This window comes from Penaeus japonicus, unplaced genomic scaffold, assembly GCF_977035675.1.
Source record: "Penaeus japonicus unplaced genomic scaffold, GWHDUDI00000001_assembly GWHDUDI00000019, whole genome shotgun sequence".
Classification (NCBI taxonomy): domain Eukaryota; kingdom Metazoa; phylum Arthropoda; class Malacostraca; order Decapoda; family Penaeidae; genus Penaeus; species Penaeus japonicus.
The window spans coordinates 478,584-493,583 of NW_028234421.1; the positions used below are offsets into that span (position 1 = coordinate 478,584).

At 40.0% G+C, this 15,000-nt stretch overlaps 2 protein-coding genes and 1 pseudogene across 2 annotated transcripts in view; 1 reads left to right on the top strand and 2 right to left on the bottom strand.

The window, feature by feature from the left end:
• Positions 1 to 304, top strand: part of LOC147469725 (uncharacterized) — a 3,579-nt gene extending 3,275 nt beyond the window's left edge. Inside the window, exon 5 of the mRNA XM_086547063.1 lies at positions 141 to 304. Coding sequence (XP_086403189.1) covers positions 141 to 272 — 132 coding nt within the window. The 3' untranslated portion in view covers positions 273 to 304. The remainder of the gene's footprint in view (positions 1 to 140) is intronic.
• A 4,293-nt stretch (positions 305 to 4,597) lies between these two features.
• The window catches only part of LOC147469726 (gustatory receptor for sugar taste 64e-like), an 11,552-nt gene continuing 1,149 nt past the window's right edge, over positions 4,598 to 15,000 (bottom strand). The window contains exons 3-9 of the mRNA XM_086547064.1: positions 13,525 to 13,737; positions 12,696 to 12,848; positions 10,333 to 10,529; positions 7,461 to 7,623; positions 6,136 to 6,291; positions 5,113 to 5,215; positions 4,598 to 4,750 (exon numbers count right to left, since the gene is read on the bottom strand). Coding sequence (XP_086403190.1) covers positions 4,679 to 4,750; positions 5,113 to 5,215; positions 6,136 to 6,291; positions 7,461 to 7,623; positions 10,333 to 10,529; positions 12,696 to 12,848; positions 13,525 to 13,737 — 1,057 coding nt within the window. The 3' untranslated portion in view covers positions 4,598 to 4,678. The remainder of the gene's footprint in view (positions 4,751 to 5,112; positions 5,216 to 6,135; positions 6,292 to 7,460; positions 7,624 to 10,332; positions 10,530 to 12,695; positions 12,849 to 13,524; positions 13,738 to 15,000) is intronic.
• Positions 10,657 to 12,029, bottom strand: LOC147469727 (uncharacterized; annotated as a pseudogene).

The following is a 15,000-nucleotide window of genomic DNA, read 5'->3' on the forward strand; positions in this document are numbered from 1 at the left end:
TCCCTCATCCTAATCCAAACATCCCTCATCCTAATCCAAACATCCCTCATCCTAATCCAAACATCCCTCATCCTAATCCAAACATCCCTCATCCTAATCCACAGCATCCCTCATCCTAATCCAAACTTTCCCTCTTTCAGATCTACCAACAGACCCGGATGCTCTATTCCGGGTTTCCTCTCGCCAGCTACGGATGCTACCGACAGGAGTTCCTGAGTTTCGTGTCCCAACATACGCAGTGCGATTTTCATCTGAGACGCAATTCGGTTTGAAGGAGGGTCCGCCCATCTCATCACATGCTCCGTTTTCTACAGGTTCTGTGCCTTCGTATTGGAGGGGGAGACTTTTATAAAGTGTTTGGGGAAGGAGGAGGTTGTCTGGGTTTATGGAGAGTTCTTTTCATATTTGCGTTTCTGTTCATTTTCTACTGATTTTGATCCGTGGAAGGGGATACTGTTTATTATTGATATATGATAATGCTTGATACATCGATTAAGTTCAAGGCAGGTAAATAATTTGCCTTTCATAAACCCGTAAAAGTATCTGTAATCTATATATCGAAAATTTTCTTTCCAAGTCTTTTAATTAAGGAGAGGCTAAGTACTCACGAGGATGAGATTAAGTACTCAGTAAGGATATTTTTAGCATCCCTAAGAATAGTTCTCTTGGTCTAGACTAACAATATGGTCATTTCATTTGCAAAATATTGTTAGATGACCAACCCTATTTAATGTCCCGGTTTGTCCACTGGAGAAGAAACTAACTTTTTCCACAAACTAACAACAAATAGAATGGTCTATGGTTTTCCTCTATGGTATCTACATGCTGTTAACAAGACTCTTAGCCTTGATATATATATATATATATATATATATATATATATATATATATATATATATATATATATTATATATGATACTTTTTCTTTATTCTTTTTTTTCTTGTTTGCTTATATTTCTAATACGCTATTGCACATATCAAATGATACACAGTTGATTAATACACTGCTAAATCCCGAGTTTAAAATGTGCTCGTTTTAGGTTTCCACTATTTAATATTTAAGGTCTGATCTTCATATTCGTTTCAATTTTTTATATAACAGTGTATGATCCTTGAATTTCATCACATTTTTTTTTTTTTCCTGGAGGCCAACTATGCGTTCTAGACTTATTTTCAAAACATCAAAATCACCTCACATGCCAATCAACTATGAGCCAATGGAGTCTTTATTCTACACGAGTAAGTTGTAAGTAAAGACTGCAACTGCACTGCATATGAGAGTAAAAGAAGATGAGGGAGCTCCTACTGGCTCATGGTGGGTGTATGAGGTTTCAACACAATTCAACCGGGATTTAAATACCTCATTGTTAAGTAGTAACTTTTGTTGTTGCTGTACAGAATTTGATTAATCTATACTGCTTATAAATAAAAGCGAAAATTTGTTGTTGTTGTTGTTTTTTCATTTATGTTACCAAAATCAATTCATTTATATTACCAACATTTTTAAAATGTTCAGAATGATACTTTTAGTTCAAAATAACTAAGTGTAATATACAAATCAACAAAGAAAATGCAAAAACAAAATACAAAGAGAAGTGAAAATGATCCTGTGTAGAGAAAAACAAATACAAACATTAAACAAATACATGACTTGCAAATACTTATCCGGAAGTACAAGAAGAAAGTAATCAATCAAATTCTTTTAAAATACACAAAATATGTATTATAGCAAAATATGATTGTCAATTTTTTTTAAAGCATCACTTAAATATTAATTGCAGATGTGCTCATCATAAATTTCACATAATTTAGAGATAACACGAAAAAGAAACTGATACAAATAGATATAAGAAATAAAACAAAGTAAACAAAATGAAATGGAATAGATCAATAAACACACTAAATGCTGTAATCATTGATGTATTAAACCAAAAGTCGGTTTTGATTTGCAGAGTGCAATTCTGCTTCACTTATTCAGGACTACATTCCCATTCTCATCCTACTGCTCTAACTCTGTTTTGCTTATTATTCATCCTTTCTGTTCTTCCTCCTATGACCTGCCCCATTTATTTCCGTGACCTGACAAGAGACACCGATGGGTGGCCAATGGCGTCAGTTCTCTTTCAAGGACTGACCTTGGCAGCTCGAATGACATCTACCACGGAAGGGGAATGTCCTCTTCTTTCACGTAATGCGTGCTTGAAGGTCGTCACGGACGCTCCTCTTTTTTAACAGGTGTCAGTCAAGCTGTCAAAGACATGACAAGCTGCCAAAGACATGACAAGCTGCCAAAGACATGACAAGCTGCCAAAGACATGTCAAGCTGTCAAAGAAATGACAAGCTGCCAAAGACATGACAAGCTGCCACAGACATGTCAAGCTGCCACAGACATGTGTCTTTAGCAGCTTGACATGTCTGTGGCAGCTTGACTGACACCTATCAAAAAAGAGGAGCGTCCTCACCATTCCACCACAAGAGGCATTAAGTTCTTGTCATAATTCTTACGCACACACGATTGATTTTTGTTTGTTTTTGTTTATGAGAATCCTGTGCATATTCCCGAATGTATTTTTTGCCTCTTCAGTTCTCCTATTCATTACAACTTATCGTCTACTGTCGAAGAAGAATAAGAATACTGAGTAAGAATGCTAACTGAAGAGGCAAATTCCCTAACTTTCTCAGATGTTACTCAATCTACCTTGATGCTATATTTTGGAAATTCCTTTTTTGTCTCAAACTTTTAGCGTGTACGTTTTCTTCGTTGACGGCAATCAAATAAATTGTTTGCTTCCATTAACAGTGTTTATCAATTATTCTAAGTATTTTTCCCGAGTTCATTGAGAACTGTAACGTCTGCAAAAAGTATATACTAAGTCATCCCAATTTTGCTCCGTGGGTATTTTTTTTGTTTTCATCATTCTTTAACTTTCTTTGTTTTTCAGTTTCATTTTTTTCTTCAAATTATTTTATCTTTTGAATTTCCTTTTTTTTGCAATTTTTCTATTTCTTTATTTCCATTTTCGATTATTTTCTAAATTTCTTTCGGGAAACGTCCGGAGAGAATATGGAAGCCTTTCTCAAATCTCCTTTATTTATTATTATAATTCTTTTTTTCCCAATTCGTTTTCATATCTGATTGTTGCACATCAATTCTGATATGTTCCTTATTAGCCCCATTCTTTATTCATATCTTTTGAAATTTTCCTAAATAATTCACGTTTCACTTGTAAAACGCCTTATTATAATCGATCTTACAAACATATTTCAAAATCAGTTCAGTGTCTCTTTCAATAAATGTTTTCTTTATGTATATTACATTCCGAGTTCCTTTCTCTTGCACAAAGACTGTTAGGCATTTCTTTAACTGAAACCTTGCTCTAGTCATGAGTACTTTGAGGATTATTTTGTCACATGGCTGATCAAACAGATTTTTAGATGTAGGTCATATCTGGTTGTTTTATGTAATGCGATAAATAACAATTTTAAAAGAACCGGTATGTTCCTTGCGGTGTAAATATTATTAAGCTGCTCTAAGATTCCCAGGGTAATAGCGTCTGTATTGTGCATTTTTTTCAATAGTAAATCCTTATTAAGATTTTATAAGTTGTCTTTGCCAATGTCATTAATATTATTATTATTATTATATATTTTTTTCGTTGCCTTCTGTTCACTTTTTTTTTTTTTTTACAAATAATCTTCAGTCTTTCTTTCCAACACAGCGACTCCATTAATTTCTATTAATATTGTTTTTTTTTCTTTCTTTCTTTCTTTTTTTTACATACACCTGAAGAACAATTTTTTTGTCTCTTGTCTGTTGTCTCCGTCTTTACATCATCCTACTGTTATTGTTTCCTTCCATTTCTTATAAGCCATTTTGTCTTCTACGCATTTCCCGTTTTATTTCTTGGCGTTTCATCTATTTTATATTTCTCAATCGATACCTATCTCTTCCGTTTTATTTCATTAAGATTTTTAGAAATTTAAGAAATTAAGCTGACTTTATTTGTTTTGCTTTGTTTTTTGTTTTAATTTCTTCCTCTTGGAAATTTCAAGACTTTTTTTTTTTTTTTTTTTGGGGGGGGGGGGGAAAATGAAAAATAAGGTGTCTTTGTGTTAACTCTGAGGTTCCATTGTTTAGTGTCTTTGGCAATTATGAGCAAAAAAATACGAAACTTATTGACTTCTGTTAAAGTTTGGTAGACACATCATAATCCAGTAATAAAATTATATTAGTCTTACTTACTGTAAGTCGAATACATCTAAATTTAAAGGTATATATCTTATAATTTTTCTCCCATTGTGGGATAAGCAGAAAAAATGTCCAAAATATTACAGTATATCCAGTAATACATACGGTTATATCTTACTCGTATAATCTTATACATATCCTTATATATAATGGTCATATAGTTATGATTTTTTTTTTTCTTAACATGCAATACTGATATATTTTCATAAAATCTTCTTATTTCATAATAAGTTTTTGTGATTGTTGTTGTAATTGCTGTTGTGATTGTTGTTTTGTTTTTGTTATTGTTGTGATTGTTTTTGTGATTGTTGTAATTGTGATTGTTGTTGTATTATTTTTAAACATGCAAAAGTAATATATCATCATAGTTGCAGTTATATTTTCCAATTTGTTATCAATACACGACACACCCGACGAAAAAGACAACTCTAACCATTGGTCGTTGTACCACCGCTAACCTGAAGTAAGATGACTTCATAAGTGACCAAAACCCCTGTGGTCTGAAAAGATAGGTATTATGAATTACAGTAATAATGATGATAATGATAAAGATAGCAAAAATAATGTCAGTTTTTTCTGAAGAATATGTAAATTATAGTTATAGTAACAGTGATGGTATGATAGCAATTTTAATGACAATTATGAAGGTGTTCGTTGTAAATATAATTTTGGTAATAATAACATCAATAACGACGATAATAATGATGACAGATCTCAAAAAACATAATAACGATTATAATAAAAAAAAAAAAAATAACAAAGACAATAAAAATACTACTAACTATACATATCACAAGCAAATTTCAATAACATTCTTAAGCTAAATAGCAAATCAAATGACTATGCACAATCAGGAACTTACAGCAAGAATAAAGCTTTTATTAACCAAGAAGAAGCCACACCCAGAGAGCCCCACAACTTCATTGCGAAGTTGGTGTTCCAGTCTCCAAACTTCGAGGCTGTATCTGTAGGGGATACAGTCAACGAGTAACTTTGATATTTGTTTGAGTGAATTTGTCATTTCGAAATAAGTATCATTATCTGTTCAATACGTTGTTATACCTCATCCTCTTCTTCTTCCTCTTCATCTACTCTCTGATTCCTCTCTTCTCTTCTCTCTTTTTCTCTCTCTTTCCTTCTTCCTATTTTCCTAATGTTCTTTCAACCATGTCTTCATTATCTTATTTATCTCTTTTTCTATCCACCTCTTCTCCGTCCTCCCTTCCTCCCCTCCCACTCTATTTCCCCATCATCCTCTCCATCCTTCCCTCTCTCTCCTCCCTCCTTCCCTTTGTCTCTACTTCCCCATCCTTCCCTCCTTCCTTCCCTTCCCTCCCTCTTTCCCTTCCTCCCCTCCCTCTCTCCCTCCCTCCCCTCCCTCTGTCCCTCCCTTTCCTTCCTCCCCTCCCTATCTCCCTCCCTCTCTCCCTCCCTCCCCTCCCTCTGTCCCTCCCTTCCCTTCCTCCCCTCCCTATCTCCCTCCCTCCCTCCCTTCCTTCCTACCTTCCCTCTCTCCCTCCCTCCTCTCCCTCTGTCCCTCCTTCGCTCCTTCTCTCCCTCTCTCCCTTCCTCCCTCCCTCCCCTCCCTCTGTCCTTCCTTCCCCTCCCTCCTTCCCTCTCTCCCTTCCTCCTTCCCTCCCTCTGTCCCTCCTTCACTTCCTCCTTCCCTCCCTCTGTCCCTCCTTCCCCACCCTCCCCTCCATCCCTCCTTCCCCTCCTTCCCTCCCTCCCTCCCACCATCTCCCTCCCCTTCCATCCCTCCCTCCCCTCCCTCTTTCCATCCCTCCCCTCCCTCCTTCCCTCCTCCTCCTCCCCTCCCTCCTCTCCCCTTTCCTCCCTTCCCCTCCCATCCCTCCCCCCCCCCCTTCCTCCCCTCCTCTCGTACCTGTGCTCAGGTACTTGCAGGACATCGTCGACGCCCTTCGCGGCCGCCTCATAGACACGGGCGCACGAGAAGGACACGAGGGCGAGACGACCCAGAAGGTGCAGGAAGGACCACGTCAGGTACAGCTTCGAGATGAGGCTCAGTTCGTGGTCGCGGCTGGAGGGGGAGGGGGAGGGTGAGGGGTGGGGGAAGGAGGGGAGGAGGGAGGGTGAGGGATGGTGGGGAGAGGGAAGGAGGGAGGGATGAGCTGAGAGGGTGGGGGGGAGCGGGGGGCAGGGTAGGTGGGGGGAGAATATGTTGTTATTAAAAGATTTGATGGGGGTGAGGTAGGAGGGGGGGGCGAGAGGTAGGGAGTGTGGGGATTGGGTGATCGTTAGAGGGAGGGGGGAGAGGGGGAAGGTGGGGGTGGAGGGGAGGGGGGAGAGGGGGAGGGGGTGAAGGGGGGAGAGGGGAGTGGAGGGGAGGGAAGAGAGATGGTGAGGGGGAGAGAGAGAGAGAGAGAGAGAGGGAGGGAGAAGGGAAGGGAGAGGGTGAGGGAGGGAGAGAGAGAGAGGGAGAGAGAGAGAGAGAGAGAGAGAGAGAGGGAGTGAGGGAGGGGAGGGAAGGGAGAGAGAGAGAGAGAGAGAGAAAGAGAGAGAGAGAGAGAGAGAGAGAGAGAGAGAGAGAGAGAGAGAGAGAGAGAGAAAGAGAAAAAGAGAGTGAGGGAGGGGAGGGAAGGGAGAGGGTGAGGGAGGGAGGGAGAAAGAAAGGAGAGAGATTATTGTTGCTGTTAAAACTATCATAGTTGTGATAGCATTATCATTAGGATGTTTATCATTTTTGTAATAATTATAAGTATTATTGTAATATTGTTAGCATTGTTGATATAATGTTATAATTATTGTAATCCTATCAGTGCCATCACCATACCGTCAACATTAAACTCATCATCACCATCACCACCATCTTCGTCAAACTCATCAATCACCACTACCACCATCTTCATTTTTACAACACCATCACCGTCACCATCATTATCACCACCACCGTAAAAATTAAACTACCTTACCTAACCTTACCACCACCACCACCATTCTCACCACCATAACACCACCACCGTAAATAACAAACTCGCTCTCACCACCACCACCATCCTAATAATCACCATCACCACTATCACCACCACCACCATAATCACCATAAACATCAAACTCACCCTCAGCAGCATCACCACCATCCTCCCCACCACCACCCTCCTCACCACCATCACCACCATGATCACCACCACCCTCCTTACCATCATCACCACCACCTCCACCAGCACCACCATCACCACCACAACTAACCTGAGCCCGAAGTAGAGCTGCACGAGCGTGAAGAAAATGTTGGTGAGGTAGGATTGCAGGACAAGGGGCCCCAGGGCGGTGTTGAGGGACTTGACTAAGGTCAGGAGAGCCCAGTGGTCCTGCCGGATGCCTCGCCAGGTCACGGGGTCAAAGGTCAGGCAGCCTGGCTCGGGGTGAATTGAATTGCTTGGTTGGTTAAGTGGTGGGAGGTGGGTAAGGGGAGAGAGGTGGGAGGAGGGAGGGATGGGAGAAGATGGGAGGAGGGGGAGTAGGGAGGGGAGGGGGGAGGGGAGGGAGGTGGGATGGGAAGGTAGGGGAAGGAGGAGGGGAGGGGGAAGGTAGGTGGGGAGGAGGGAGGGGTGGGAGGGGGCTAAGGGGAGGGGGAAGGTGGGTGGGGAGGAGGGATGGGAGGTGGGGGGAAGGTAGGGGAGGGGGAGGAGAAGGTGGGAGGTGGGAGGGGAAAGTGGGTAAGGGGAAGGAGGTGGGAAGGTAGGGGAGGGGGAGGAGAAGGTAGGGGGTAAGTGGAGGGAGGGGGGAAGGTGGGTGGGGAGGAGGGATGGGAGTTGGGGGGAAGGTAGGGGAGGGGGGGATAGGGGAGCGGTTTGGGAAGGGGAAGGGGAAGGAGGAGGGAGGGGGGAGGAGGGATGGGGGGGGGGGAGTTGGGGGGAAGGTTAGGGATGAGGGGGGAGTAGGGGAGCGGTTTTGGGAAAGGGGAGGAGGAGGGAGGTGGGAGGGGATGGGAGTTGGAGGGGAAGGTATAGGGGAGGGGGGGGATAGTGAGCGGTTTGGGAAGAGGGAAGGGGAAGGAGGAGGGGGGGAGGGAGGAAGGTTGGAGGAGGGATGGGAGTTGGGGGGAAGGTAGGGGAGGGGGGGATAGGGGAGCGGTTTGGGAAGGGGAAGGGGAAGGAGGAGGGAGGTGGGAGGAGGGATGGGAGTTGGGGGGAAGGTAGGGGAGGGGGGGATAGGGGAGCGGTTTGGGAAGGGGAAGGGGAAGGAGGAGGGAGGTGGGAGGAGGGATGGGAGGTGGGGGGAAGGTAGGGGTTGGGGAGGGGAAGGTGGTAGGAGAGAAGGGGAAGAGGAGGGGAAAGGGGAAGGGGAGGGGAAGGAGGAGGGAGGTGGGAGGCGGGTGGAGAGGAGGGATGGGAGGTAGGGAGGGGGTAGAGGAGGGGGAGAGGGTGGGAGGAGAAAGTGGTAGGAGAGAGGGGGAAGGGGAGGGGAAGGAGGAGGGAGGGGGAAGGGGAGGGGAAGGAGGGAGGGATGGTGGGAGGTGGGAAGGTGGTGGGAAGCGGAGAAGGAGGGTTGATTTTATAATTATTGGGCTGGGAAAAACACGGTTCACTAACAAGCACAACGGAATACGGGTGAAACTGAACAAATACAAAACCGGACAACCGGTATAAAACAAGGGGACCGGTTTGGGGAAGGGGGAAGGGGTAGAGGGGGAGGCGAGGTGATGGAGGAAGTGGAGAGGAGGGAAGGGATGGGGGAGAGATATTGGAAGAAGAGAGAGGAATGGGAGAGAAAGAGAAAAGGAGGAAAAAAGAGAGAAAAAGAGAAAGAGAGAGAGAGAGAGAAATGAAGAAAGCTGCAATAGAAAGAATTGACAGAAGACGGACACGCGGAGGGTGTAAATATGGAAATGTAAATGTGTATGTCAGAGAGAGAGAGAGAGGGATAAAAAGAGAGAGAGAGAGATGGACAGAAAGAGAGAGAGAGAGAGGGATAGAAAGAGAGAGAGAGAGGGATAGAAAGAGAGAGAGAGAGGGATAGAAAGAGAGAGAGAGAGAAATAGAAAGGTAAGTTAGAGAGAGGAGAGGATAAAATGTTGAGTGAGTCTTCTCACGTATCACAGCAGTCATTTCTGATTCACATTTATGATACTGATAAATAATACCTTTTTTTTTCTTATATAAATATGTCAAAGATTGATAATTAATAGATGAATATTAGTAATAACCACTAAATGAAACAAAGTTTGACATTAAAGCTGTCTCTTTCCCTTTCTTTCCTCCTACATTCTCCTCTCTCTCTCTCTTTCTCTCTCCTCCTCCTCCTCCCCTTCTCCCTCCCCTTTCCCCTCCTCCTCCCCCTCCCCTTCCTCCCACTCCCTCTCCCTCCCCCTCCCCTTTTCCTCTCCCTCTTCCTCCCCCTTCCCCTCTCCTTCCCCCTCTCCCTTCCTCCCTCCCTCTTCCCCTCTCCCTTCCCCCCTCTCCCTTCTCCCTCCCTCCCCCCTCTCTTCCCCCTTCTCCCCCCTCCTCCCCCTCTCCCTCTCCGTCCCTCTCCCTCCCTTCCCCCCTCTTCCTCCCCTCTCTCCCTTCCCATATCCCTCCTCCTCCCCCTCCCTTCCTCCCTCTCCCCCTCTCCCTCTCCCTTTCCCTCTCCCTCCCTCTCTTCTTCCTCCTCCTCTCACCTCTCCCCCTCTCCCTCTCTCTCTCTACCTTACCGCCATTCAGCTTCGCATTGAAGGCCCTCTCCCTCTCCCTCTCCCTCCCTCTCTTCTTCCTCCTCCCCCTCTCCCCCTCTCTCCCCCTCCCTTCCTCCCTCTCCCCCTCTCCCTTCCCCTAACTCCCTCCCCCTCTCCCCCTCTCCCCTGTCCCCCTCTCCCTCTCCTCCTCTCCTCTCCCTCTCTCTCTCCCCCTCTCCCCTCCCCTTCCCCCCTCCCCCTCCCCTCTCCTTCCTCTTCCCCCTCCGTCCCCCTCCTAACCCTCCCTCCCCCCCTCCCCTTTCCCCCTCTCCCTCCCCCTCCCTTCCTCCCCTCTCCTTCCCCCCTCTCCCTCCCTCCCTTTCCCCCTCCCTCCCTCTCCTCCTCCCCCTTCACCCTCCCCCTCTCCCTCTCTCTCTCTCTCTCCCTCTCTCTCTCTCTCTACCTTACCGCCATTCAGCTTCGCATTGAAGGCCCTGACGAGATGCAGAAGCACAATGGCAACGCTGAACACGAGCACGTCGACGAAATTCCAGATGAATGTTGCATACTTGTTGATGATGAGGATTGCAAGGCCGAGGGTCTGGCTGTAGCCTAGCAAGTCCACCTCGAATTTGTGTCCGGCTTTGACGTAACTTTCGAGGAATCTGGAAGCGAAAGCGAGACTTTGAGAGGGATTCGGTTTCTATTTTTTTTTTTTTTTTTTTTTTGGGGGGGGTTGTAATTGTTGTTTTAATTGTTGTTGTTCATGTAATTGTTGTTGTTGATGTAATTGTTGTTGTTGGTGTAATTGTTTTTGTTGATGTAATTGTTGTTCATGTAATTCTTGTTGTAATTGTTGTTCTAATTGTTGTTCATGTAATTCTTGTAATTATTGTTGTTCTAATTTTTGTTACTATAATTCTTGTTGTTGATGTACTTGTTGTTGATGTAATTGTTATTGTTGTTCATGTAATTGTTGTTGTTGATGTTATTGTTCTTCTTGATGTAATTGTTGTTGATGTAATTGTTGTTGTTGATGTAATTGTAATTGTTGTTGTAATTATCATTGTTGTTGTAATTGTTGTTGTTGATGTAATTGTTGTTGTTGATGTAATTGTTGTTGATGTAACTGTTGTTGTAATTGTTGTTGATGTAATTGTTGTTGTGATTAATGTTGATGTAATTGATGTTGATGGAATTGTGATTGATGTTGATGTAATTGTTGTTGTGATTGATGTTGATGTAATTGTTGCTGCTGATGTAATTGTTGTTGTTAATGTAATTGTTGTTGATGGAATTGTTGTTATTGTAATTGTTTTGTTGTAATTATTGTTGTTGCAATTGTTGTAATTGCTGTAACTATTGTTGTAATTGCTGTATTTGTTGTTGATGATGTACTTCTTGTTTAGAATTGTGGTTGTTTTAGAATTGTGGTTGTTTTAGAATTGTGGTTGTTTTAGAATTGTGGTTGTTTTAGAATTGTGGTTGTTTTAGAATTGTGGTTGTTTTAGAATTGTGGTTGTTTTAGAATTGTGGTTGTTTTAGAATTGTGGTTGTTTTAGAATTGTGGTTGTTTTAGAATTGTGGTTGTTTTAGAATTGTGGTTGTTTTAGAATTGTGGTTGTTTTAGAATTGTGGTTGTTTTAGAATTGTGGTTGTTTTAGAATTGTGGTTGTTTTAGAATTGTGGTTGTTTATAATTGTGGTTGTTTATAATTGTGGTTGTTTATAATTGTGGTTGTTTATAATTGTGGTTGTTTATAATTGTGGTTGTTTATAATTGTGGTTGTTTATAATTGTGGTTGTTTATAATTGTGGTTGTTTTATAATTGTGGTTGTTTTATAATTGTGGTTGTTTTATAATTGTGGTTGTTTTATAATTGTGGTTGTTTTATAATTGTGGTTGTTTTATAATTGTGGTTGTTTTATAATTGTGGTTGTTTTATAATTGTGGTTGTTTATAATTGTGGTTGTTATTGATGTAATTGTTGTAATTGTTGATGTAATTGTTGTAATTGTTATTGTAATTGTCGTTGTAATTGGTGTTTTAATTGTTGTTGCTGATGTAATTTTTGTGTTTGTAATTGTTGTTGTTGTGATTGTTGTTGTTGATGCTGTGCTTGTTGCTATTGTTGTAATTGCTGTTACAATTGTTGTTATTATCATTATTGTTGTTGCTGATGTTGTGCTTGTGGTGGTAGCGACGTGAGAGTTTGTTCGTTGTTTGCTTTTTCGTTTTTGCCATGATTTTTTAAAGGATAATTATCCTTGTTTTAATAGGATTTGTGATTCCCGTTCTCAAAATATAAGGAATATTCCTAATGATCTTATGACGCTGAGAGCAGCTGCGATCAGATGGGATTATTATCATATTAAAGGCAATAATAATGAGGATTGCGATAATGATAATGATAATAATCATTATAACAAAAACGGTGATGAAAATGGTGATAGGAATAACAGAAATTATATTGATGATGATAAGAATAATATGAAGAATGATAGTGATAATGATAATGGTGATGATTATGAAGATAATAATAATGATCACAATTATGATAATGATAATAGTGACGATAATCATACTAATGATTATCATAATCATAACCATGATGATGATAATAATAATAACAACAACAATGATAATTGTAGTAACAATGGTAACAACAATAATGATAATAATAACAATAATAATAATGATAATAAGAACAATAACATCAATAACATCAATAACACCAAAACAACAACAACAATAAAAAAATACAAAAAAAGAAAATCAAAGAATAAAAAAAAAAAAAAAAAACGGAAAGACACAAAGTTCCCGAAACTCACAGCCAGAAATTCTCGGTAGTGTTCCGCGGAACGTTGTGGAACATGGAAGCTGTTGTCTCTCCGGCGGCTGAGATGGTCACGACTGCCATGCACAGCAGAACCTTCCACTTGCATGAGTACGCCACGCCCACTCGCCTCTCGACGCACGCCCATCTGGAGAGGAGTGGGTGCGGTGAGTTTATTTATTTTATTTCTTTATTCATTTTTATTATTATTATTATTATTATTATGAATATTTGTCTCGTTTTTAGGTGATTGGGTAGTAGGTGCAAGAAAGAAGGGTGAATATATGTGCTTGCATGACTATATACATGCATGCACGCACTCATATATATATAAAAAAAAAAAAAAAAAAAAAAAAAAACATACACACACGCACACAAATTTAGTTGGAAGTTTATGTATCTTATCAGTTGCAAAACATGATCAACAGATTAATATGTCTATATATATTTCATTATGTATCTTATGTATCTTATCTATTATCTTATGTATTAATCTTATGTATTAATGTATTATTTTTCGGTCAGCCAGATCTCTTCCGTGCAGGTTTGCAACGTTTTGCCTTTTTTATCATGAATCACATAGCACTTCTTATTAGCAATACCGACCGATATTGCGATATAAAGAAAGAAAAAAAAGAAAAGAAAAGAATGTGAAGGATGGAGATAGAGATAGACAGACACGACACAAAAATAACGAATAAAAAAAACAAGAAAGAATGATAAAGGAGGGAAGCATGAGAAGAGTAGAAGAAGAAGAAAAATCCCCTCCCCCACCCCTTTCCCACCCCTCTCCCCTCTCATCCCCTCGACACACACATCCTGACCTGTCCATGACCTCAGGCAGTGACCTGGCCAGCTGAAGGAGCAGGAAAGCGCCCGTGGCACCCAGCAGGTAGAAGACAGTGCCAGTCAGGAGCTGCACCCAGTCCTGTGGCTCTTTGGCCGTGAAGAGAGCCACCACACGCGTCAGGGAAAACCAGGTCAGAGCCACAGCCACCACACACGCGTACAAGGTCACGAAGTGGCACAGCACGAACCTTTGTTAGGTCAAGGGTCAAAGGTCAAGATAGAAGGTCATTCATTTGTATTTGTTTGTTGTTATCATTTTATTTGTTTTCCTTGGTATTGCATTTTTATTTTAGTTATTATGGCTTTTGGTGCGTTATCGAAGAAATATAAGTATTAACATTTATTTAGAGATGTAGTTTAAATATTTATTAATTTATCTTTAACGTCAAGAGACAATGGGAAGTGTATATGCCAAATATGGAGAATAAGACAGAAAATATGAGAGTAAATATAAGTGCATTAAATATAGAATAGACATAACACTATCTTTTCTACAGAGTTCAGTTTGTAAGATACGTTTACATCTAAATAAAAGGATTAATCACAATATTTTTTTATGGAGATTTAGAACACTTCGAAGCAAATAAAAGTGTATGTAAATAAATCAAAAGAGAGATTAATAAAAGCAACTTGATATAGAGTTTATAACAAGTGGATATATAAAGCACGAAAAAAATATAGAGTAAGTTTATGAAATACCTGAGGTAATAAATCAATGCATATATCACTAGAAAAGTCAAAAATCCAACAGATAAAGCTCTTTTCATAAAATTTATAGAAGACGTTATTAAAAAAAAAAAAAGATAGGAAACATTAATAAATGAAAATACATTAGCAAATAGATCGAACATTCCAAAATATATTCTTTATGAAATTAAGTTTATGAAATGCTTTAGTAAATAAAGCACTAAGTCAAGAGATAAACCAAACCAAAGCACGTTTCATAAAGCTTATAACATAATCTCATTCACAAAGAAAGAAAAAAAAAAAAAAAACAAGTCACACTTCACAAAGCACGTTCTACAAATAAACCAACAGACAAAACCACTTAAAAAAAAAAAAAAATCCTCCTTTAATTAATAAAACATCATAAAAAACGCCTTAAAGAATTAGAAAAAAATATAATAATAATAAAATAAAAATAATAGAATAATATAATAATAAAATAAAAATAATAAAATAAAAATAATAAAATGAATTAATAATAAAATAAAATGATAATAAGATAAGAATAATAAAATAAAATAATAATAAAATAAAAATAATAAAATAAAATAATAAAATAAAATAATAATAAAATTAAATAATAATATAATAAAAATAACAATAAAATAAAATAATAATAAAAAAATGATAAGATAAAAATAATAATAAGATAAAAACAATAAAATAAAAATAATATCAAAATAAAATAAAAAATAAACAAATAAAACAAAAAAAATAAAAAAATA